This window comes from Empidonax traillii, unplaced genomic scaffold, assembly GCF_003031625.1.
Source record: "Empidonax traillii isolate 1590-97213 ecotype Southwest subspecies unplaced genomic scaffold, ASM303162v1 scaffold338:size1951571, whole genome shotgun sequence".
In the NCBI taxonomy this organism is placed as follows: Eukaryota; Metazoa; Chordata; class Aves; order Passeriformes; family Tyrannidae; genus Empidonax; species Empidonax traillii.
In genome coordinates, this window is record NW_020955531.1 from 420699 (window position 1) to 446662 (window position 25964).

The following is a 25964-nucleotide window of genomic DNA, read 5'->3' on the forward strand; positions in this document are numbered from 1 at the left end:
AAGTTTATGTGTTTGCCAAAGCTTTTTTAATTTTATTTTTATTAGAGATATCTTTAAAGCTTTATTCTATAAATAGTAAAGAATATGTGTTAGTTTAACTGGAATAAATGATGATTGGAGTAAGTTTTCTAAAGCTATATCCAGAACACCGAGACTGTTACTTTTACATTTTGATTATGTACTAATTGAACTGAAGGCTATTTAACCCATAGTTCAAAAGTGTCTCCCCTGGAAAAAGTGCCGGTGTCCAAGATTAAATCTGAGTGTGCTGCAATACTTCAACAAACAAATGCAAAGGAAACAAGCAAAGGAAGCAACAGCATTTTAGCAAGTAAAATAGTGGTTTTAAAAATACTTTTGAACTTTTCCTGTTGTTTTTTCTCAGTTACTTTGTAAGTTAAAGCTGTTACCTATGGCTGATACTTTTGACTGAAATTTGGAAGGTTATATTTGTGACTTCCAGTTATTCACAATACTTGCCCTGAGTGGTTTTTCCTCCTGTATTTGTAAGACTTCTACAGGTGATTACTCTTATGGGGTTAAAAGTTAAATATGTATCACTGGGTTTTCTTTGTCTTATGAAATCTACCAGCTTGTTGTTTGTGAACACTGTGTGAAAATTATCATAGAACAAAGTGTAAATTCACTGCCAGTTGCACTGTACAGAAGATTCCTGCCAAAACTACTTATGCTTCTGAAAGCAAAGCAAGGCAAGCGATTGATCTGGTTATGTTATCAGTGTGTCATGGAATTACTTCAGGGAACTTGCATTGCTGCAGGGGAGCAGAACCATTTGGAAGGTTGGCCCCAAATAGACTTTTCTAACTTGCTCTGTAAGTGACCTAGTTAATCCTGTCAATTTAGCCACTCTAGGATACCAATAGGATTAATTCTCTGACCAACATGTAAGTTTGACTTGTTTTGAACCTTCAAATAAATTGCTGAAGTTTTGTCTGAGAGATTCTTCTCATCCAGAATCACTTATTGCCTCATGCCTTTTTGTTTTCCCATGCAGTCTGTTTCTTTTGCAAGTGCACCTTATCCACACTGGATTCTCAAGAGCTTCAGAAGCAGAATTCTGGGAACTGATCCATATTTTCATTGAAATCAATGATTACAGCTTCTCCATACCTATCCATGCATAGGGAACTTTTTCTTTTGCCACACAGACTATTCTTAAAAAAAAAAAAAAAAACTTTCATCTTTTCATGATCTTCCTTCAGGTTGCCAAATGCCTGCAGGGCCCTGATGATGTATTTAATCCCAGCCTTGTCAGGGCTCTACACATCACTAAATAAACCACTTGAAGCTTCTGTTTTGTAAGACCACTAAAAGTAGCTTGTGTTAGACAAAGAACAGGTTATGGGACTGTCCTGGGGAAGAAAGTTCACTCTGTTCCTTCATAAAATTAGTATTTGACATGCTCTGCCTTAGTATAAGTGTACTCTAAATGGAAGCATAGCTTGTACAGGTAGCACACACCTTATTAGTATAATTACATGGTTCCTGATTGTGCAATCTCATTTAAACTGCCAAAACAATATGGGAGCAAAATATCTGTTTGCTGGCTCTAGCCCTGTGTGGTCAGCACACAGACAGTACTTAAAAGGAAGAGAATACCATCTGGAGCAAATAAAGCTATTGCATAGTAATGCTTGACTTCCTTTCAAGTGGAGGGATGTCATTCTCCTGGGTTGAAAATGGGACAAGCTCCCTGCTTGCAGGTCCAGTTTTTCTATTGTACACTATTGCTTACATAAATTGACAGAATTTCACTTCAAGAAAAGGTAAAAATTCATAGCCAGCCTGTTACAGAGAAGTTTGTTTTGTAAGCAAAGTATAATATTTGTATTTATTTTAGTTTCTCACACAAAAGATGTAAAACAAGTGACTGTTGTAGAGAAAATCTGAAGCAAGATCTGTTTCGTTAGATAACAATGAGTGTTGAGCTTTTAAATAGTATTTAAAGTGTGACAGTTTAAGAGCAACTACAGTGTTGTTTCTGTAGGATACTAGTTAGTAGGGCATTTATTACTGCTAGGCTGCATTTATTGAGCATTCATATAGAATCACAGAAGGGTTTGGGTTGGAAGGGACCTTAAAGATCATCTCGTTCCAACCCCCTGCTATGGACAGGGACACCTTCCATTAGACCAGGTTGCTCCAAGCTCTGTCCAGCTTGGCCTTGAACATTTCCAGGGATGGGGAGTTAAGAACCTCTCTGGGTAGCACTGTTGGTATTACTGAAGTGACAGTGTTGACTCAATCCTACTGCATTATTTTCTAAAATAAAAAATTTAAATATAATCTGTTGATAGGCTAAAATGGTAGCTTCAAGTATAGCTACTCTCTCAAAGCTTACAGCTGGTGGTACATGTAACTTTGGGCATCTCTCTGCACCAGGGAACAATTAGAGCCTGTGATAAATTACATGTATTTCTAAGATTTATGTACACTCTTGCCAGTTGAGTTAGCTACCTTGGCAGTTCAGATTGAATGTTTTTAATTAAATGAAGTCTATCGTTTCTCACTAAAACTAACTTTATTACTAATATATGTAGAATTTTCATGGATACTGCATTAAAAAAAAAAAACAAGAACCAGACCACCAAACAACCAAACCACAAAATAAAAATAAAAGAACTCCAACTACACAACTGAAAAGCACAGCAGGCAACGACCCAGATCTGTTTCTTTACTTGGGTGCTTTAAGCCAAGAAGCTATTTCCTTCCTTTCTGGTGCTGTAGAGGAAGGAATATGAAGGACGGGGATACAGTGTCCTGTGTTTACTGGGACTAGAACTCTGTCTTACAGGGTTATGTACTGCTGTTCTTCAATCCTGCTTTACAGTGTGAAACGAGGAGGGCAGTCCTGTGTTCAGAGGGCGTATGGGAACAGCAGCTGAAGAAGGTGATGGAGTTCGTAAGGGCAGAAACTCCAGCACTGACATACAGAGCAGCAAAGTCTACCTGGAAGCTTCCCAGCATTTAATAACTAGTAGTAGTCCTATAGCCAGCCTGTTAGGAATAACATGCTAATGAAGTTTTGTTCTAAACTGACAAGCTCTAACCAGGACATGAACAACAAATTGCAAATTCACTTATGAAGTGGAACAAAGTGGCATTAGGAACCAGAAAACGGGAGATCAGTGGCAGCCACCAGATTTATGCCTGTCACATGATTAAGGAATGCTTCTTAAATAAATTGCAGGAGCTCTAATAAGTGTTATAGACAATTCTGAAGGCAGGAATAGTCCTCAAGTTCATCTCCAGACTTAACATGACAGTGTTTCGTAATCAGAGATTTTTTTAAACGAGAGTCGCACTATATTTTTATAGCAAAGCTTTTATACTAATGATGGGTTTTTGTAGCCCTGTGCCAGCATCGTAGTGTAAAGTAGTTGTTCTTTTCATGATGCATCATCATATACATGTGTGTTTGCTATACAGAATTAACCCATCACCAAAACGTTTATAATTATATAACTGACTTACAGTATTTCTCTTGAGCTCGTTACAATTAGGTTACAGTTAACTTCTTCCCTCTTCAAAGGAAAGTTGAGAGAAGTAGGCCAAAATGTGCTAGTAGTAGAAGTTTCTTAATTAGGAAATTAGGCTACTTCTTTCATTAGACAACAAGCATTGTGTTTTTCTTAAGCCAAGAAAACTGAGCATTGCTGCATTAAAGATTAAAGTGCATCTGATCCTCAGGGTCTGGATTTCAAGCAAAATATTGAGCCTATACTTGTAAAGGGTTGATTGGGGAACTTTGAATTGAAAGTGAGCTCTCCAAATTCTGTCCAATCATGGCAGCTGGCTTAATCCAAGGGAGACAGGCTGCTATCGTTTAATGAAAAGCAGCGCTTTTTCAGTGCTGCAGCCCCTACTCTGGCTGTTTTCCTAGCTCTGGGTGAAATGCAAAGTTCCTTTGTTTTACCCTGTTCCTAAGTGAGGCCAGATTAATAGCATCTAGGACTTCCACATTTCTGTGCTGCCCTTTGACCTTTTTTCATGGCTCAAGAGTAGAAGGTCTTTCCTCGGAACCATTTGATTCTCTGGTTTGGGCATCAGCTAATTTTCTTCTGGCACAGAACATCAGAAGTAAAGGAAAATTAAGCTGTGCTTTCAGCATGTTGGATTCATGGATCTTCCAATGCATAAAGCACCAGCTCCTTCAGTGTCCCTTTGTCCTGTTTGCAGTGTGGCTGGATTCTGCCTCTTTTCTGTAGCTTCATACCTTTTAGGGGCAATAGGATTTCAGGTAATTTCTCAGTTTCTCTTGTTTATTCTTTTGTGTTGGTTTTGGCACTAACATTAGTGTTAACAAAGAAGGTGAGGTGTGACACTAATTAGGATAATGACCGAGATTCATCACCCCATAGATTCCAGAGAACAGTGTTTTCTATAGTATTGACCCAGTGGGCTAAAAGAATGATTTAGAGTTTTAGTGTATTTTTATCTCCTTAGCCTTACATTACAGAACTCTTAACGTACAATCGTTACAATATCTGTAGAACTCACTGAATTGTTTGACTGTGTGACTAAAATGGCATTTTGTAGAGTATGAATCAGCTTCAAATGGGAGACAGGTATGGAAGAGTCTGGAGTGAATGAAGTAACCCTTCTGACTGGCATGTTCCACAGCTTGTGTTTCCCCAGGGCTTTGAATTCATGCTCTAACAAGGACATAATGAAAGATGCTATCTAAAATACGTTTTGATTTTTATCATTTGGGTGTAACCAAATGGCTGCATTTCAGAAGTATTACTCATTTGAGCAATGGTGCTTCCATCCAGTGATGCTGGTGTGCTTTACAACTGAATTAACCTGAGAGATGCTGAGTCTACAGGATTGTTATCCTGACTTATCTATAAGGGCCATGAGCTGTCCAGAGTCATACCGGAAGTTTGTGGCAGAGATGAGAATAGAACCAGGTCTCCTGACTCTGTCCTGTGCCTAATCATAAGACACTCCCTCTGACTGGCTTCAAACACTCTGCCAAAAGTAGTGTGCTAAATAATTTTAGTGGGAGATTGCACCCCAACTGACCATGTTATAGATGCTTTATAAAGCACTTACCAAATACCACTTTTACTTAATGTTTTGGGGGGAAAATACATAGAGGGACTGCTTGACCAGATTCTTCTCAACACTGCCCAAATGAAGGTCTTTAACATAAAGATCCTTAAGTAACTCTATCATGAAATCAAGGTTCCTGCTCCAAAAATCTCACTTCAGCATGCTGATTCATTCAGCCTTCTCAGAAAAACCACGTTTTTGAGGTAATATCACACAAGAGGATAGTCAGAAGCTTTCATTAAAAAAAAAAAAAAAACAACCTCCCAAAAATAATAAAAAGTTATTGCAAACTAATTTAGTATTCCAGTGGTTCTTGGCATATAGGAGTATTTTTTGAGTAGCTTTTGTCAGCCAGCTTTTTAGTGGCAGATGCTGATGTATTTATACCTATATGTGTATATACTTATAAATAGCTTTGCCCACCCAGCAGTGTAAGACATTTTACATCCTTAAAATCTACGTGGCAGTTTGTTGCAATGCAATAAGAGACATATTGTAAATATTTTGTTTTCACTCAGCCTAAGTAAGGCTCCCAAACCTATTCATGCCATGAAATCAATCAGAGCCTAATTTTCTAGAGCTTCAAAATGAATAAGGGATTGAACTCTACAGCACATGGACAGAATTACATTGTCAGACTCTCAGAAAATGCAGGTCCATGTTTTTAGTTTTAAAAATAATCTATAGTATACTGGATCAAAGGGTTTGAGAGTGGATTGGGTTTATGGTGTGGTATAATTGCAGTTTCCTATTAAACTGTTGTGATATTGGGTGCTGCTTCTTCAGTTTGGGTCTAAAACTTGGAACTTAGATCTGTCTTCAAGGGTTATTTAAATATAGCAATGTAGCACTGAGTATTTATAGATATTATCAGCCTTTTCCTAAAGAGACGTTTGCTGGGTTCCTGTTTAGGTCATCCTGTTACTATTTATAGCTTTCTCTAGCCTTTCTATTTGGTGAGGAGTCTGACAAATCATGCTTTTTAGCAAATACACAATTAAAGCATGCTGCAGCAGGCCCTGCAGAGATGAAAACCAGTTGGGTTAACACTGTGGGTACGTGCTGACTATCATGGGTAGTGTTCAACTACATCCTATATGTGCTGGCTTCGAGTTTGAGTTCAGGAAGAGCATAAATAAAAACGTCCATTTAAAAAAGTAATGGAGTCTCAGTTATATCCTAAGAACTCACGGGAGTTCAGAGAGTTTTCTCCTCTCTCAGAAGTGCAAGATTACAATTGTTCCAAGTGTGATCGTCTCAGACATAAACAACCCAAATAGTGGGGAAAAAATAGGGAAGGCAGAGCAACACATTTTGCTTAAATGTCTAATTTCATTCTAATGTGCAACAGAAAGCTTAAATCTCTAGAAGCAGTTCCAAAGTTGGACAAACTACATTGTAAGAGTTGTAACACTGAGTGACTGACTGGCAAGGAGTTTATTGTAGTACCCTAAGATTCACTTGAGGATTCTTGCCCCTGAGTGATCTTCCAAAAACATCTATTATAGAGTAATGGTAACTGGTTTAAATGGGCTTCAAATCATCTAGGGACATACACACTGTTTTGTAAACTAGTGGGTTTTAGTTCAACATAAAGTACACAGGTCTTACCGGAAAAATTTTAGTTTAAGGACCTTGGCCAAGGGCCTATCTGCATCTATTTTGAATTTTAATACTATTTAGATAATGTAGACCAATGGTTATACATGCTGTATCAGAATTAAAGTCTATTTTTTCCCTTAAATAAGAAGATTAAAGCTAGTTTCCTTTGAATTTCATAGCAGTAGGTTGGTAACTGGGACTCAGCTACAAAGAGCTTGAACCTGGTTTGGGAAAGAAACTTATGAACCGTTGGCCCTTGGTCATAGGCTGGTTCTACTATTTGTGAAATTAGTTCTCAGCTGCTAAGTTTTCGAAGTTGTCAGTTTTCTAATATTTACTCTCGTTACCACATAGAGTCAATTAAGTAAACAGGAAGGGAGGTGGAAAGTTAGAGAGCTGCTGCAAGAAACCACGTGTTCAGCTGTCCTGAAGCATTTGAGAATGAGTATTTAGCTCGTCTTAAATGCTGCTTCTCAGATGGGATGTTTTGCTTTCTAAATTGTCCTAATCCAAATTGAATACAGGTATTGAACAATAAGAGTATAACTTGTCCTCATGCAGGCCGATGTTTCTTGCCTGATCATAGTTTAGGCTGTTCTCATCTTTCACTGCCAGACAGGAAGAGACAGTTATGGTAGGAAAGGCTTGACATGTTATCATTCCTGTTTCAAATCCTTTGGCAGGAAGTAGAGGTGAAAACAACAAATAAAGGTAGAATCTGTACATCTAAGACTTAAAAAAAAAAAAAAAGGGGGGTTGAGACTGCTTTTGCCTGCTTTAGAACTGTACCATTATTTTAGAGACTACAGAAGGTTCTTGGACTGTGATAATCAGAACTAAAACTTCAAGTAATGGTTTCTTTGCCTTAGGAATCTTTCTTTGAAAAACTGAATTTCCTGTAACTCAGCTGATGCTAAAACCAGTACAGGTACCATGCTCTTTTGAATGGATGTTGCATCTCATCCCTGATGTCAGCTTTAGTGATGCTAATTTGCATCTAAGCTAAAGATAGTGTTGCATGAAGCTGCAAGGCTTTCTATAGGAAAAGGTGTAGTTCTGTAATTTGTCTTTCTATTTGTAAATTTACATTTAGAGTATATGTAAATATACATGTATTCCGAGAAATACACAGTCAACATTACCATGTTTAGCAGCAAAATATTGGTATTGTAGTTAAGTGAAAGCGACTTTCCAGTTGAACCTTATGCCAAGAAGAGAGCGAGGTTTCTTTCCCTATAATGGGCTTGTATTTGTTATTCCTCTTCATTTGATTTGTATCAGAGGTGTGACAACTTCTCTTTCTTTTCTAATCCCCCAGGTTGGAGATATCGTGAAGGTAACAAGGATGAACATAAACGGTCAGTGGGAAGGAGAAGTCAACGGTCGAAAAGGGCTGTTCCCCTTCACACACGTGAAATTATTTGACCCTCAAAACCCAGATGAGAACGAGTGACTCCCTCTGCCCGATTTACACTGCTGCTTCATTTTCCTGGCTGTCATTAGCATTGTTTGAGGTGGGATGATGACTTAATGGCACATTTGCTAGCGTTGCCCATTTTCCAGCTTGCTGCAGTTTGACGGTTCTTTTACTATACATTTGGAATACATACAACTGAAGTCACTGCCTGACCTTCATACCGTAGTTACATCATCCAGAATTTTAGTTTCACTTTTAAAACTATTGGGCCTTAAGCTGGAGAAGACTGAACCGGAATATTAGCAGAGAGGTATGGGAAGAAAACCTTTCCTCTTGAGACTTCCATGGACTTTTTCTAGTTTGCTCAGTAGGAAGAGCCCTAATCTTAGATCAAACATGCAAGTCGTGCATTACTGTCCAACAAAAAGCAACAACAAAAATGCAATTTTAGGACTGAAGAAGATTTAGTTTTAAAATTACCTGTCCTAAGGTAGTACATTTAAAATGATGGTCTCTTCAAAGGACAATAATTGGAGCTTATGTATTCTAGCAGTTGTATTAGACACTGCTCCTTTCTGTTAACTCTTAAGCTTGTTGTTGACCTTCCTGAAACAGTGTGTGTTAAATGCAAATAACCATTGATTGAGCTGCATTGAAGCTGAGGCATTTATTTATAAGGAAACTTAGGAGGGGTTGATACTTGTAACCTGGTTTTGACATATTTAATGAATTTCTGTTGATTTTTGCAAGCACTAACTGTAGAAAGTGAGCTTTAAGGGGAAACACTTTGGCCTGGTCTACATACAGCTCTTCTGCAGTGTTGAAAGTGTAGTTTCACTAGTATAGAAGTGCTCATCTATTACTTGATAGATCAGATCGCTACAGTGTGGAGAGGTAGGAGAGGAGCAGGACAGAAGAAATTAGTAAATACTGATAAAATCCTCTTACTTCAACAATTAAACACCTTTTATATCCATTTCTCTGTAGGCTCCCTGCTCTCTCCAAAGTTTCCTAACTATGCCAGCCCCAGCTCATTGAAAGCTCCTTTTCAAACACAGTACCTTTTTTTCCAGGGTGTCTCTGTGTTGCTGTGCTTCTCTCCCAGGGCTGCTTTCATCTTCTTTTTTTCCTTCCTCTTCTTCCTTGCTTGTACCCCAAGTCCTCTGCATGTTATCACAGGGTTTTTTCACCCTTCCATGTGAGTTGACTCTGGTTTATATATGCCCCAGGTCCCTCCCCCTCCCAGCATCCTCTAGAAAATGGTTAATTGGAGTCAGCTGCCTGGGTTCCCCATGTGATTAGTCAATGCTCAGGCTGGAGGAGGCCACAAAGGTGTCTGTTATCAGTACACCTTCTTCCCTATTTCTGTACCTGAGCTATCCTGCTGTAATTGTACCTACAGCAGGGAGCACGTGGCTGCAGGAGGTGCAGTCCATGCCATGCAGGTGCTCATCCTGGGCCTGGGTGCAGGATATCAAAGCGTAGGTACAGTGGAATCCTGTGCCACCTTCTTCAAATGTGTGTTGTAGGTGAACTGGAATGCTCTTTTTAAAACGATGGAACACTGAATTAACAGAATACATGTCTGCAAAGACTACAGCCAGAAAACCTCCCTTTTCAGACAGCCTGGTTAAAGCAAATGTCCAGTGTGGAAGCTACAGGAAAACAGCGGCCCCCATTTTTCAACTTTTGAAGGCTGTCAGTTGTAGCAAAATGAGAAACTTCAAACACCTGCTTATAAATGTCAAATGATATAAACACTGTCTTAAGCTCCAGTACATTTTCTTGTTGATTTGTGTCACTTGATCCTAATAAAACCACGTTGTTCTTAGTTCATATGGAAGTGCCACGAGATCCTAAGCTGGAAGGCACTGAAGAACTGCAAAAATGGCATTTGCAGCAAGACGCTCAAAGTGCCGGGTGTTAGAGAAGTCTCTCCGTTCATCTATTAACTGTTCTCTGTAGTATTGATCGAGTGGCTGACAGTCTAGAAGTTCTCGTAGAGCATTTTACTACCAAATTAACTGTGAAGTAGAGTAGCATTGACTGAATTGTTTGGTGCTGTAATTCTTGACAATAGGCATTGACATTTTGTCTTGCAAAGAGAAGCTATGCAGCTCTTAACTAAAGAAGGTCATGCTTTTCCTGTGCCCCTACGATACCCACACGTTTACTACACAGATTGTACTACTGAAAGTCATCTTTTGAATACAGAAACTGCACTAAACTCAGTCTGCTGCAGAGAAATCTTATTTCAGGCCTGACCTAGTTACAGGCAGCTCTTCAGAAGACTGATGGTCGAATTCTTCCTTTGCGCGGTAAATAAATACTGTGAGATTTGAGATCTTGAACACAGCTTTTAACCTGATTTTTTTTTTTCCACTGAAATAAATGTCTTGACTCATCCCCTCGTTGAATAAGGTGTGCGCTTTGAACACAGATGTTGGTTTAGGTTTAATTATGTTCTGCAGAAAAGCAAAACATTTTCCTTCAAAACTATGCAAAATTTGTGTGTAGTGGCATCTGATGCAAAGACAAGAATTCTTAAATTTCTGTGAACCTGGTTTTAGGCCACGAATGAACAGTGTTTCTCCGAGTAGCAGTGGTGTGGTTCAGGTATGTAAAATGTGGTTTCAATGTAGCATACTGACCAGCCTAAGCTGATTGTAACCTTGCTTCAAAATGTGTCTTGGCTATTTTACTATGAGACAAGTATTTTCATATAAAGACTGCATTTGATCAGTGTGTGTTTCTCTTTGAAGGACTCTGGATTCTCAATCGCTTGTCGCTTGCTTACACGTGTGCTGTCTGTTGCTTTATGAAACCTCTTAAATTGGAGTGATAACCTATCAGTGTAAATGTCCTTGGGCGTGTAAGGTAACCTTAATATGAAGCATGAGAGCCTACAAGGGATGGCTTCAATCTATGCACCATTAAAGTTGTTCTTGCTTTGGAACTCGGAGCTGGTGTAATGACCTGGTGCCACAGTAGGCTTAGTGCTCGGCTTCCTCCTGCTGTGTACATGTGTATATAGACGTCGAAGCCTCTGACCAGTCTGAAAGTTTAAATGAAGACTGTTTTAATCAGTGTCCATCACTGGATAAGCGCTAATTTAATTCATGATTGTTTACAAATTGGGAAAGAATAAACAAAAGGGAATATCCTGTTTGGGTTGGGGCTCTGAAGAGCCTGAGCATTATTTTTGTAAAGGGAAAAACAGCATTCTTTGTGCCATTTCATGTGCCTGTAAATGAATTTTTATATTGTATTAACATCCTGGGAATGAGTGGGCTGCCTTTGTTTTCTAGTCCAGTTTTCAAGCATTTTCCTCAATTACCTGCATTTGAAAGTGAGACCTGCCTAAAAGACTGCCTTTTGGGACCAGTGAAAGCGTTCCTGTATAGTTGTCATTTTCTGTTTATTTGTGTTAAAGTGTGTTTTGGGTCAAGGATACAATTATTGCAGTGGGAAAGGTGGCCTTGTATTTGAGACAGTCTTCACTGTGTAAACTTTTAAACACAATATGTAATTTAAAGACCATGATCTTCAGGCAATAATATTAAGTGTAAGCTTTTAAAATTTATTTTGGGGATCATAGCTTGTTTTATTTTTTGTGCTATGAAATTAACAGTATTAAATGAATTATATTCTTAGAATATATGGAGTGTCTTTTCTTAAGATTAGTGCCTTTTTAATTTCTTACTCCACTTAAATCATAGAACTGGTCCCAACATCAAGCCACTGTGTTTTTTCCCCCAGTGCCCTGTTTGTACAGTCTAAATAAAACTCGCCTCAACTTACAGTATTATTTGTTGTCTTTAGTCTTAAAACCTTGACAAGAACAGCAGAGTATGTAAAGCCCTTGCTCTGTCATTATGATGCCCTGTTTTGTGGGTGAACAGAGTGCCAACTGAAGTTTTCCGGAATCAAAGGAAGAATTAAGCAGGAGAAAACGCTGTTGCCAGGCTGAATGATACTCCCCTGTTTCATCCTCGTGCCTCTCTCAGACTACTCTGCTGGGCTCTGGAGGTTCACCTGAAAAAGATGCATCTCTGGTTATGCAGATTATCACTGTCTCCTCCACCCTCACGCCCGACACGCCAGTGATCTTCCTCCACTGTATTTAACGCTGCTCTTTGGCCAAGGCTTTTAAGGGTCTCTGGAAATTATCACCTTTGTTTACTGTGACACCCTTGACTGTGCTTGTAAGAGTGACTGATTTATGCAAATGGTTTGAATTTAGCTTACTGAGTAAATACGGTGTAACCCGTGCAGGTGCGGGAGAGGGCAGTGACTGGCATCGTGGGCCCTGCTGAGAGGTGTTGGTATAACATCAGAAACGTCTCCTTTTGGAAGTGAGGACCCGGACCCTGGTCGTCTTTTGCCTTTTTAGTCAATCCAGATCAAGAGTAGCCCTAACAAAATTTAAGGATTTTCAGTTAAATCATTAACAAGGTGTTGATACTTGAGATGATCCTGTATAGGAGGAAAACTTAAGAGGAACATCAGACACTCAGCTGCTGCAAAGGAGAAGCCTACAAAGCTTGCATTGGCTCCCTGGACTCTGTAGGTATGGTGACAGCCTTGTGTTTGTCTTCTCTGGAGTACAGATTTCCATGTGATGTTAATAAACATTCATAGCCAACTCTGCATAGTGTCTTATCATCAAATAGTCACATTTGGCAAGTTACATTTTGGAGAAAACCAGTTGTGTTGTAATGACACAAGCAAGAACAGGTCAGGTACACGCAGTGGGATTGATAATCCTGTTTCAAGCTGCTTTGTGTGCATTTGGCTTCCTGGCAAAAGCTGGCAGTGCTGGTGCATTGCTGTGGCTGCTTCTCATGGCATCTTTTGCTTTATGTGGCAAACCCCAGTGTCCCTGCTCTTGCAGCTGTGATCTGCTTCCTGCGCGCTGGATCACACCGTGGGTGCCCTGCACGGTGAAGGTGAAGGCAGGTGCTGCACACCCCTCCCAGCGCAGGGTGAGCTGGGGCTCGTTCTGTTCTGGACTAGCCAGGCTTCTCTGACACCCCAGCGAGTGGAGGTGCCTGGGATTCACTGCTCTGAACACTCACCTTCTCCACTGGCTGACACAACCCTCCCCTCGCTGCAGCTGGGGTGGGGGATTTGCACCAGGAGTGCCCAACGCAGCAGCCACCGAAAGCTCCAGCGGCGGCCAAGTGTGCTCAGCCGAAAGTCAAAGGTAACGAGAACCAAGCAGTAACTGCACCTGAGTGTATTTCTGGCTTACCTGTATCCAGGCTCTCACCAGTGCAAATCTGAACTAGTTTAGTTAGGTCAGTCCTGCAACAAGCAGTATAAGCCTTAATTTTCCGTGCCAGCTGGCTGGGGTGAGTTGGGTTCATCAGTTTGTCACTCATTTAAAAGGTTTTATTTCTAAACCAGTGCAATGACAAACAGCCCTCTAGGACACACCCAGAGGTGTGTCTGTTGGAGCTTACACCAGTAGGAAATACACCTAAATACACTCAGGTAAAATGCAGCAACAGCAGAACAAAATTCTTTCTAGTTTTTTTACATGATTTTTCATAGTGTAGGTTGTGCACATATGAAAGCTCTTCAGATCCACACCAACAGGGACAGCTCACCTTGGAGCAGCTGTAGCAGTGTCTCCTTCATTGTCCCCTCTGCCTTTTTTTTTAGACGGCAGGTCAGCTGCTCCCGTAGCAGCTGTTGGACCACCAGTCACAGCTCAGCAGGGTAAGGTAAAGCAGTTCCAGTTTCAGGAAACCTCCATACCCCGAGCTGTGAACTGGCAGTTGCTGTGCAAACAGCTGAGCCCCCCTGCAGCAGGACCACGTGTCAGAGTGGAGCAGGCAGGCACAGGGAAAGAAAACATCACAGCTGTCCCAGAGTGAGCCTCCTGCTCCAAAATCCAAGCCCTACGAGCTTGCCTAGAGCCAAAGTTGCACCGATTACTGACTCATTAACACAGACGGGTGTGTGCCCACCTTGGGTCAGGTTATCCACACTCTGCTCCAGCTGCCCACTGTGGGAGCAGCCTGGGAACCCAGCACCCATTGCTGTGGCTCAGGCCCATCCCTGCTGCTCCAGACTGGCACAACCCTAAAGCTGAGCTACTGCCCCTGCTCAGTGCAGCCCCTCATGTGCCAGGTGCAGCCTCACCTGCGGATGACGCCATCCATGCTGCTTCCAAGGTAGGCACGAGGAGCGAGGGATAGGGAATTAACACAGTGCTCCCCTCAAATAACCTTCCCAGCACCTGCTTACTTCATTCCAGGCATTTTGTAACCAGAACCCTCCCTGCACGAGTTATTAGTCTAACCCGCCGCTGGCACACCAGACAATTGGGATCAGAGCTAAATCTGGGGTATCCGCAGGGAACTGGCTCCTGCTTTGTGCGTCCTGGCTGGTCCTACAAGGGCAGCTGAAAGTCAGCGCTGAAAAATCCGCCACTTGCTTTTGGTCTAGAAATGTACCACTAAAGCACAGGGGAAAGTGTGGATGCCAGGGACTGCAAACCCCCCTGCACCGCTCTGTGATTCCCAGGCTGCAATATCCACTGAGTCCTCTCCAGACCCCAGAGCAAGAGCAGCTCTCGCTGGGCTGTCAGAGGGTGGCAGGGGCAGAAGGGCAGCCCTGAAGGTGCTGCTTTGCCCTCCCCCAGCTCGCCCCTGCAGCTGAGACCCAACGGGCTCGGGGGGAGAGGCAAGTGAGGAGTGGATGCTGTTTGAACAGACAGAAGGGACTGACATAAGTGAACAACAGGAGTCGGTTTGAAACTCTTGGCACTCAGCTCGTTTTCAGCCCACCACCACTCAGCAGCCAAGCTGGAGTCCTCCAGGGATTCTTCTGACAGAAGTGACAAACCCAGCCACTGTTGCTACCCTTAACTTGTCATAAAACACATAAAAAAATCAAACTTGCCCATTTTTCATTTTTGTGAAGTAGTGGTACCCTGTATTTCTACACTGTAACCCCACAGTTTTTTAGTGCATTGTGTTACTTTACTAATTTTATCTGGATTATAAGGTAGTTCAGGGGCTCTCATGGGAACTTCTACACTCTGAATCCATTTCTGTAATCTTACACCATCTCTTTTTTGCCCTCATCTTGTGACCGGTGATACCATTAATCCACTGACCTTGAAGAGAAACAGCTTTTCTCTTTCCAGGTATCGCAGCTGGTGATTTGGCTCCGAGTCTGCCATGGCGACGGATACACAGCGCTGGGCTGGATTCCTGCTGAGCATCAGCCTCACGCTCTGCAGGCACAAAGGAAACGTAATTCATCAGGCATGGCCTTCCTCGTGTAAGAAAGAGCCACATCCCGTGAAGATCGAACACCTCCCGCTGTGCCCGACTACCTGGAATAGCTGTGCCTACTCGGCACTTTGGAGAACTAGACCTAAAATTAACAAAGCTAATTTCCCTGCAAGAAATAGCACCTTGGCCTGGACACAGGATACATCAGCAGGAGTCTGAAACAGAAAGGCTAAAATTGGCTCCGGTCTGGGATTCTGCTGAATGGGCTGTAACACAGGTCTGAGCACCACATGCAGGATGCGCAGCAGTGCTGGAAATCTACAGCCAAAATCATCCCAAGCTGCAGGATGTATCCCAGTAGTGATGAAAAGGTTACTCCCAGTGCTCAGTAGCAGCTCCTGCCTGTACAGGGCTGAGTGATCCACCTTCACCATCACTAGTGACTATCTGATCAAGGCAGAGGTGGGTGCTGGGATGGAAACAGCTCTCCAGCCGGTGGGACAGGGTGCTGGATTTCTAGCAAGGCTTTGTGCTGTACAGCAGTGAAAGCCCACAGACCTCCACAGTGGTGTCTGTGGGATCAACGCTGGCCTAAATTGAAATGGACAAAAATAAAGACACATTGGAGAGCAGCCTAGGAACAGAAAGTGTGCACAGTCCTTGGCAGGGCAGTAAAGATGTGGGACTTCCATCCATCAGGCGTGCAGGGCTCACGCCTCCCACGCTGCAGTGCCCTGATTTCAGCCGCACTCTGCAGTCCTGCAGCCCAGGGGCAGCGCTGCACTGGAACAGCTATGGAAAATGGAGGGAGGAGACAATGTACCTGGAGAAGGACAGGCTGATTTAACACCCCTCCCTGCTGCCAAATGCTCTGTGCACTCTGCAGCCATTACCCAAAATAGAGCCATAGTCTGTGCCTCCTGCAAGAGATGGTCCCTGCTGGAAACATGTCAGGGCACTGCTGGGGCAGCAATTTACTGCAGGGAGCCACCTCAAAAGCTGCTGACACTGCACCCCACTGTACCTGGCTCCTTTTCCTCTCCCCCACCATTCGAGCTGCCTGTTGATGCTTGCTATAGCCTGGGAACATGACATAGGGCTTGACCCAGCAAGGAATGCAGGCAGGGTTTGGGCAGAAAGGAGGAAAAGTCCTGCATTAACCTCGGGATGCAAGTCAGAAATCCACCACACGTGGCTGTCACCTGATGTCCAAGACACCTTGACACAGGGGGTCCCTTCCAGTCCAGCCCCAGCCTGGCAGAGGCTGATGGGCTCTGAGGCAGCCCCTGTGACAGCCTCTTCTCTCTGGACTGGACGAATCTTGTGCTTCCCAGTGCAAAGACACATCCTCCCCAGAGCAGGCAGCTCATCCCAGGCAACCACCTCCTCCTCCTCCTCCCCTTGTTTTGCTGCCAGGGTCCCTCCCAAAACGTGAGCTGCTTCAGCCCCAACTTGCCCGACACTCAGCCTCTGTCAGCACCTGAACAAGACGAGTCACGCGAAACCCTCGCTCCAGACACGCCGTGACAGCACCAGAGCTTGGCCCCTTGTGCACTTGCAACCACGGAGCAACAACACAGATGGTCTCTTGGCTTTTCCCATATTCTCCACCACCTCGGGACGCCCTCGCTGCCGCTTCCACGCCCTCAACACCTTAGCAGCAACCCCCGTGCAGGCTGCCCCAGCTGTCCCCTCGCAGGTCACACGCTGTCACTGGGTGGCACTGTGCCCCTGCCTGTGCAGCCGTCCAGCTCCATCCTCCTCCTCCGCTCGGGGCAGGGCAGGGGGGGGACCCGGGGGAACGGGGAGGAACCCCCGGCTGGGCCAAGGGGCGAAGGCTCTCCTTGCCAAAATGGACCCACGTGTGGCAGCCAGCACTGACGGATGCCCGGGGACCCCGGGAGGTGACCCCAAGGCCCAAACACGGGCTCCTGCTGCCTCCCTGCCAGGGTGTCTCTCCTCTCTGCAGTTACATTTTCATTACCGTGGTAAAAGGAGATCAACTGCATCCTTACAACACGCCCCCCCATAAAACTAATAGGCCAGGCAATTGGGACAGCCCTGTGAAGTACTTTATAGTCTGGACTCGAGGAGTTCGTGCCACAGCTCACAAGCTGTCCCAGCCCCACATCCCAGGAATCACAGCATTATTTCTCCCCACCATCCCTTCTTTTGAGTTGGGAGCAGAGTGAGGATGAGCATGGTGCCCTGATGCCTGGCTTGGCTTGTTTCCTGTCACTCAGAGCCCCATTTGGCTCCAGTGGCACAAGCCTGGTAGAAGCTTCCATAGGGATCATAATTTCTTTTCCAGGGCATCATGACACAGCTCTGCACTGACTCCAGGAGCTTTTACACCACCAGTGGGAGTCAAGGGCCATGAGGCTGGACCCAGCACTGGGCCAGGGCAGAGACAGGGAGGCCCTTTGTCAAAGCTTTGCCATTTGCTTCATTTGCAGTTGAAAGCCAGCCGGCTGGCGGGAGGAGCAGCAGCTCTTCCAACACCACGATGGCAAAACCCTCTCAGCTCTGTAAAAGACCCTTCCCTCTACACTGACTCCCCCTGTTTGTTTGGGAAGCTGGGGGGACACATTTGGTGTAACCTGGAGCCCCATTTGGGAGGGTATCTGGTGGGGTTTGAGGGACTGTTTTGTTTCCCATGTTGCTGGGGCCCAGCCGATCTCAGTGCACACTCCAAGTGTACCTGGAGCAGGGAGCTGGGCCCTGGCTCCAGCAGGGCCAGGTGGACAACCCTGGGGACAGCAATAACCAAAGGGAGCAGCAGCTACCACCTTCCTTCTTCCTGCTGCCTGAAAGCAGCCCGAGAAAAGCTTCCTTTAATCGCTCCCTCTATATTAGACCCTTCCAGGGGAAATTAGCACAAATGCAACATCAGTGGCACCAAGTGAATGGACCCTGAATAACTTGGAGGGGGGTTAATTAGTTTGTTAAAATCCTTCTCTCTTTAGTTGCCACCTACAGCTCCAAGCCTTGACAAACAGTTGGGAAAAAGGGTCTCTGCTGAAAATCAATGCTCTTTAGAGGTAGGAGCTAAAGATCCTCCAAGGACCATACTGTTGGGAAATAAAGTGGAGGAGACTGTTGCTCCACCATTAGGGTAGAAGACAAGTGTTAGAAGGGAAAGCAAAAGGTTTCCAGGTCCCCATTAAAGTCAGAAGGGAGACAAAGATCCCATTTCTCTCCCTGTGGTTTACTGTCTTTCATCTCTTTACCTTGGTGCCCCACTTACCCTGCAGGACAGAGTCATGTTTAGACATGCCGAAAAGCTTAACTTATGTTTGCAAAAACGATTCAGGATCCCCAGATACCGACTGCCAGAGACTGCGAAGTGTTACTGCCTGTCCCTTTGGAAGGTGATCCCTCTGGAGCACAAGAGCTACCGGCAGACAGGGCTCTCCACTCCCGACATGCTGGGCAGGTAACATGAGTGTGCTGGGGAAACAGATCAACATCAGAAAGCCCCACAGCCCCTTACAAACAGTTTCACCCTCAGATTAAATTACTATTAGACTGTATTGACCCCAGAGAACTTTGTACAACTCCCAGTCCTGCCGCAGCTGCCCCGAGCATGGCAGTGCTGTCTGGTAACCTTCCTCAGAGTTGGTGTGTGCCCATGGTGAGATGGGGCCCTGCCAGTGCTTTGGACATTTCCAGCACCATTTCAGTGTTGTGACAGGAGGGCTAAAGCACAACGCTGCAGCTGCAGATCAGTGATCTCCATGGGCAGCACTTTGGAACCAGAATTTCCTCAAGTACCTGCTTTAAAGTTGGGACTAACTTCACATCTGTGTTGCCCCACAGAGGACAGACAGTTCCAGCTTTAATCCAAGGACAAGATTTGTTTGCTAGGCACACGATGAGCTGTGTGCCCTGCCTTCTATACTGTCCACTGGTGTTTGTACTTTAAAAGCCACTACATCATTTGATTCTGCCCAGCTGTCTGAAATAAAAGCCAACATCCTGTGTACTGCTGGGACCTCTTTGTCAGAGGCTGTGAACTCATCTCCATCCAGCACCAGGATGGATTGAACAAACTGAAGCAGTATTTTATTGCTCAAGCATAAAACATGGGAATAAACAAGCACTGAAGTGCTACTGATCATTAAAACCAGATGGGAGCCCATTTACTGCCTCCAGCAGTGAGGTGCCACGGCCGCTCTGCTGAGGCCCCCTTGAAATAGGAAACCCAACGCACCATCTGTGAGGTGCTGGATGGCAGTGGCTACAGGCAGCCCCTGCAATTCCAGGCTGGACTTATCTGTACTCTCCTCTCACCACCATCCTGGGGATAACCAAGGAGTGACATAGCTGTTAGTCCTGGCTCCAGAAATACAGTCACCTCTGTTACGGTTGTGCCTACATGAAAATGCCCCACTGAGGACAAGCAACCCATCCAGGGCCAGTCCTATTATCCATGGAGCTGGGATGGGGAGAATCACAGGGCAAATTATCCACACACAGAGCAGGGACTTGGCTGCATTTCAATAGTATTTGTTCAAACGCTCATCAGAGAACCATCCCTGGTTCTGGTCACTCCTGCACAGTTCACCAGCCGGATGGTGGATTACCCAAAGCAGCCCAGGTCTGACCTTCCTTCCTTACCAACCGGTGCTGTCTGGCATGAGAAGTACCACGGTGGGAAGAAGCCAGGGGCTATTTCCTCCCCTTCCTAATCAACACACCCAGCCACAGATAAATGTGCAAGGAGAGCACTCCCAGTCTGGAGTCCTGGAAAGTGGCTTCCAGGAATAGCTCCATCCTGAGCACCCCCAGCTGCAAGCCGGGATTAACCCCCTCCCTAGACTGAAGCTTTGCACCTTTGTCTCCAAGTCCCATCTCCCCATGGCAGGGAACCCTCTCCACAAACCAGAGCACGGCATGGGGCCAGGGATGGATTCCTGGGCGGCCCTCGAGCCGAGCGGAGATGCAAATGGAGCAGGAGACTGCTGGAGAAGCAGAGACAGACAGATGCTTTTACACTTCAAAGGGAACAGGGCCCTCTGAGCCTTTCAGGAATACGCACAAATCGATAGACTCCTTTCAAACACCGAGCACATTTGCTCAAGTGTGAGGCAATTAGTCCCTGAGGATGGGGGCAGGACAGGGCCATTAACAGCCATACGGGCAGGATGAGAAACATGCGGCATGACTCCAGTGGCTCCACGAGGACCGCCAGCCCTGCCTGCTGAGCACAAAACCGCTCGGTCCTGGCCTCGCTTTCTCATCCATGGTTTTCAAAATGCCCTTGTGCCCCCAGGGGCTCTACAGGGAGTGCATTAGTGTCATTCAGCCCATGTCAGTGCAACGCTCAGCACATCCCTTTGGCAAACAGAGCGGTTTTGATCACGTCCCCTCCACTGCTCCATGGTTCACCGCTTTTACCCTGGGAGAACAATAACCAGGGGTACCCTCAAGGATGCACGAGGGCTGACTTAAACTTACCACAGCAATTCCCACTCCCCACTTCACCCGAGTGCTGCTGGGCAGTGCCCCAGCTGCTCCTTAGAGCTCTGTCTCCACGGAGTCCTTCCTAGATGGAAAAGCAGCACCCAAACCAGATTGTGGGCGAGCAGAGGACTGGCTGCTCAGCAGGATCAGAGCCAGCATGGGGACAGACCCTGCTGTGTAACAGGAATCAGGCCTGACTCATCCCTGTCTACTCTGCACCACTCTACACTTCCACGCAGATCTGCCCTTAACGCATCAACTCCCAGCAAGGATGTTACAGATATCCCAGGTGCCAGTGCTTTGTGACCCCACAGATGGGAGCTGGAGTGCCAGTGCCAGCAAGCAGGAAGCCTCTCCTGTGAACAGCTGCTGTTTTACATGTAGCCTTATTTGTACAAAGAGAGGCAGAGATACCAAAAGTGAGCAGTGCTTCATGCCTGGCTGTGTGACTGATGGAGTGCCTGTCCTGTATTGCTGGTTGCCCACTCCCACTCTCCTTTATGGGGGCACATAATTCACCCTCTTCAGTAAAAATAGAAGAGGAAGAAATAAAAATCTCAGCATGTCCCCAAAGAACTGTAAGAGATGGAAATTAAATCCATCCATTACACTCACCAAGCAGGATGCTGTCTGGGCAGGAACACTGTAGTTGTACACCTGCACGTTCAAAGAAAAAAAATGGATTATTAGAGAAGTGTCAGAGGCAATCCAGCACCTCACAGCAAACTACTTCAGGCCATAAAACAAACTCACACGACTTGGAAAAACAAAAAAGGAATAACACTAAACTAAGCTGGGCAGCAACACTGCTCAGCACAGCTGCAGCACCTCTTCTCACCCCAGCACTGAAGGATTGCTTCACCCTTTGTTAAAATTTCGCCTGACACCGCTGCTCAGGCCCAGGTCTCAAGAACGCTTCAGTGCTTGTTCTGGGAAGTACATGTGGAGTGCTGCTGGGGAGAAACACCTTCCCAACTTCCTTCGTTGTGTCCTGCGAGCTGCGTTACCTCTCCCGGGGTTCCTCCAGCTCAGATTTACTATGATGATCAGAAGCCACACTTAACCCTCACTACAGCTCTGCAAGGCAAGACAGTGAAAGCAGCTCACCTGAAGCCAGGCCAGCGGCTGCTTCCCATAGCCCAGGGAGGGGACAGCCGAGCCCCGGAGACAAGCAGGGACAGGCTCCCCCCAGCCACAGCAAAAACGCAGCAAGGTCGCGCCTCTGAGCCCAGCCGGCAGCGCCCAGGGCAGCTGAGGGGGACACGGCAGACCACCCCTCCCTGTGCCCCCGGGAAAACCCTTTGTCCCCCCTTCCCCAGCCGGCCCTGCAGAGTTTTACCCCTCCCTCTTTGCTCTCGGCCGTTCACTGAGTACCTGCAGGCTGCGGGCGGCTGAGCAGGGCAGCGGAGACACCTGCGCGGCACATTTGGCCGCTGATGAGAGGAGGAGGGGCGGGCACGGCGGGCAGCTCCGGGCAGGGGGATGTGGCTCTGTGCCGGTCCGGCCCCGCACGGCGGGTGGCGGCTGCTGCCGGCCAAACGCTGCGTGCCCCCTGCTACGAGGCTCCCCATGGATCCCGACCTGGGGCTCGGGAATTAAGTGGCTTTTAAGCTCTGCAATAAAAACCCATTTGACTTGAAGGATGTTGTCATTCCTGGAAGGGGGGTTGCGCCGCTTGCTTGGATTTGCTTGAAGTGACCCAGTACATGCGCTGACCAAGGCAAGGCACACAGGATCCCCCTGGGGGGGCAGACCCGCACCACACCAGGTGCCACGGAAGGTGCCAAAGAGCAGCGCTGCCTCGGGCTCGGCCGGGCCAGGAGGCTCAGCCGAGAGCACCAGACAGTTCGGTTTCCACCAGCTGAGCACACCTCTGTCCCTGCAGCACCTGGAAATGAGATAAGCTCTTAGTGAAACCAGCTGGTAGCTGCTTCTGCAGAGCCAGAGAGGGCACAAGCAGAGGCCAGATTCTCGGCCAGCTGAGAGGGGACCTTGCACCCCTGGGAGGGCTCTCCACATCTCTAGAGAGGCGTGGGGCACTTTGCTGAGCTGCAGGCAAANNNAACTGAGCCCACCCTTTAATCCTGAGGTTCATCTGCCGGGGCCAAGCACGCTTGGACGGTGGCAGCGAGGTCCTCAGGACGTAGATGGATTGCCTTACGGGCTAACGAGCTCCATCTGCCCGGGGAGGGGCCCCGACCGGGAATCGAACCCGGGTCTCTGCAGTGACAGTGCAGTGAATTTTCCCCTGGACCACCGGGGGCTCCCGGCATGGGAAGTACCACGGTGGGAAGAAGCCAGGGGCTATTTCCTCCCCTTCCTAATCAACACTCCCAGCCACAGATAAATGTGCAAGGAGAGCACTCCCAGTCTGGAGTCCTGGAAAGTGGCCTCCAGGAATAGCTCCATCCTGAGCACCCCCAGCTGCAAGCCGGGCTTAACCCCCTCCCTAGACTGAAGCTTTGCATCTTTGTCTCCAAGTCCCATCTCCCCATGGCAGGGAACCCTCTCCACAAACCAGAGCACGGCATGGGGCCAGGGATGGATTCCTGGGCAGCCCTCGAGCCGAGCGGAGATGCAAATGGAGCAGGAGACTGCTGGAGAAGCAGAGACAGACAGATGCTTTTACACTTCAAAGGGAACAGGGCCCTCTGAGCCTTTCAGGAATACGCACAAATCGATAGACTCCTTTCAAACACCGAGCACATTTGCTCAAGTGTGAGGCAATTAGTCCCTGAGGATGGGGGCAGGACAGGGCCATTAACAGCCATACGGGCAGGATGAGAAACATGCGGCATGACTCCAATGGCTCCACGAGGACCGCCAGCCCGGCCTGCTGAGCACAAAACCGCTCGGTCCTGGCCTCACTTTCTCATCCATGGTTTTCAAAATGCCCTTGTGCCCCCAGGGGCTCTACAGGGAGTGCATTAGTGTCATTCAGCCCATGTCAGTGCAACGCTCAGCACATCCCTTTGGCAAACAGAGCGGTTTTGATCACGTCCCCTCCACTGCTCCATGGTTAACCGCTTTTATGCTGGGAGAACAATAACCAGGGGTACCCTCAAGGATGCACGAGGGCTGACTTAAACTTACCACAGCAATTCCCATTCCCCACTTCACCCGAGTGCTGCTGGGCAGTGCCCCAGCTGCTCCTTAGAGCTCTGTCTCCACGGAGTCCTTCCTAGATGGAAAAGCAGCACCCAAACCAGATTGTAGGCGAGCAGAGGACTGGCTGCTCAGCAGGATCAGAGCCAGCATGGGGACAGACCCTGCTGTGTAACAGGAATCAGGCCTGACTCATCCCTGTCTACTCTGCACCACTCTACACTTCCACACAGATCTGCCCTTAACGCATCAACTCCCAGCAAGGATGTTACAGATATCCCAGGTGCCAGTGCTTTGTGACCCCACAGATGGGAGCTGGAGTGCCAGTGCCAGCAAGCAGGAAGTCTCTCCTGTGAACAGCTGCTGTTTTACATGTAGCCTTATTTGTACAAAGAGAGGCAGAGATACCAAAAGTGAGCAGTGCTTCATGCCTGGCTGTGTGACTGATGGAGTGCCTGTCCTTTATTGCTGGTTGCCCACTCCCACTCTCCTTTATGGGGGCACATAATTCACCCTCTTCAGTAAAAATAGAAGAGGAAGAAATAAAAATCTCAGCATGTCCCCAAAGAACTGTAAGAGATGGAAATTAAATCCATCCATTACACTCACCAAGCAGGATGCTGTCTGGGCAGGAACACTGTAGTTGTACACCTGCACGTTCAAAGAAAAAAATGGATTATTAGAGAAGTGTCAGAGGCAATCCAGCACCTCACAGCAAACTACTTCAGGCCATAAAACAAACTCACACGACTTGGAAAAACAAAAAAGGAATAACACTAAACTAAGCTGGGCAGCAACACAGCTGCAGCACCTCTTCTCACCCCAGCACTGAAGGATTGCTTCACCCTTTGTTAAAATTTCGCCTGACACCGCTGCTCAGGCCCAGGTCTCAAGAACGCTTCAGTGCTTGTTCTGGGAAGTACATGTGGAGTGCTGCTGGGGAGAAACACCTTCCCAACTTCCTTCGCTGTGTCCTGCGAGCTGCGTTACCTCTCCCGGGGTTCCTCCAGCTCAGATTTACTGTGATGATCAGAAGCCACACTTAACCCTCACTACAGCTCTGCAAGGCAAGACAGCGAAAGCAGCTCGCCTGAAGCCAGGCCAGCGGCTGCTTCCCATAGCCCAGGGAGGGGACAGCCGAGCCCCGGAGACAAGCAGGGACAGGCTCCCCCCACAGCCACAGCAAAAACGCAGCAAGGTCGCGCCTCTGAGCCCAGCCGGCAGCGCCCAGGGCAGCTGAGGGGGACACAGCAGACCACCCCTCCCCGTGCCCCCGGGAAAACCCTTTGTCCCCCCTTCCCCAGCCGGCCCTGCAGAGTTTTACCCCTCCCTCTTTGCTCTCGGCCGTTCACTGAGTACCTGCAGGCTGCGGGCGGCTGAGCAGGGCAGCGGAGACACCTGCGCGGCACATTTGGCCGCTGATGAGAGGAGGAGGGGCGGGCACGGCGGGCAGCTCCGGGCAGGGGGATGTGGCTCTGTGCCGGTCCGGCCCCGCACGGCGGGTGGCGGCTGCTGCCGGCCAAATGCTGCGTGCCCCCTGCTACGAGGCTCCCCATGGATCCCGACCTGGGGCTCGGGAATTAAGTGGCTTTTAAGCTCTGCAATAAAAACCCATTTGACTTGAAGGATGTTGTCATTCCTGGAAGGGGGGTTGCGCCGCTTGCTTGGATTTGCTTGAAGTGACCCAGTACATGCGCTGACCAAGGCAAGGCACACAGGATCCCCCTGGGGGGGCAGACCCGCACCACACCAGGTGCCACGGAAGGTGCCAAAGAGCAGCGCTGCCTCGGGCTCGGCCGGGCCGGGAGGCTCAGCCGAGAGCACCAGAGAGTTTGGTTTCCACCAGCTGAGCACATCTCTGTCCCTGCAGCACCTGGAAATGAGATAAGCTCTTAGTGAAACCAGCTGGTAGCTGCTTCTGCAGAGCCAGAGAGGGCACAAGCAGAGGCCAGATTCTCGGCCAGCTGAGAGGGGACCTTGCACCCCTGGGAGGGCTCTCCACATCTCTAGAGAGGCGTGGGGCACTTTGCTGAGCTGCAGGCAAA

General features: G+C 47.0%; 2 protein-coding genes across 4 annotated transcripts in view; one reads left to right on the forward strand and one right to left on the reverse strand.

The window, feature by feature from the left end:
- The window catches only part of CRKL (CRK like proto-oncogene, adaptor protein), a 17814-nt gene extending 6060 nt beyond the window's left edge, over window positions 1-11754 (forward strand). For all 3 annotated transcript variants that reach the window (XM_027892041.1, XM_027892039.1, XM_027892040.1), the window contains exon 4: window positions 8000-11754. In XM_027892041.1, the coding sequence (XP_027747842.1) occupies window positions 8000-8134 (135 nt within the window). In that variant the 3' untranslated portion in view covers window positions 8135-11754. The remainder of the gene's footprint in view (window positions 1-7999) is intronic.
- Window positions 11755-12851: 1097 nt separating this feature from the next.
- LOC114061503 (T-box-containing protein TBX6L) overlaps window positions 12852-25964 on the reverse strand; it is a 37352-nt gene continuing 24239 nt past the window's right edge. The window contains exons 11-15 of the transcript XR_003572137.1: window positions 24741-24939; window positions 24529-24570; window positions 23908-23995; window positions 13177-15347; window positions 12852-13034 (exon numbers count right to left, since the gene is read on the reverse strand). The gene's annotated coding sequence lies outside the window, so the exon portion shown is untranslated. The remainder of the gene's footprint in view (window positions 13035-13176; window positions 15348-23907; window positions 23996-24528; window positions 24571-24740; window positions 24940-25964) is intronic.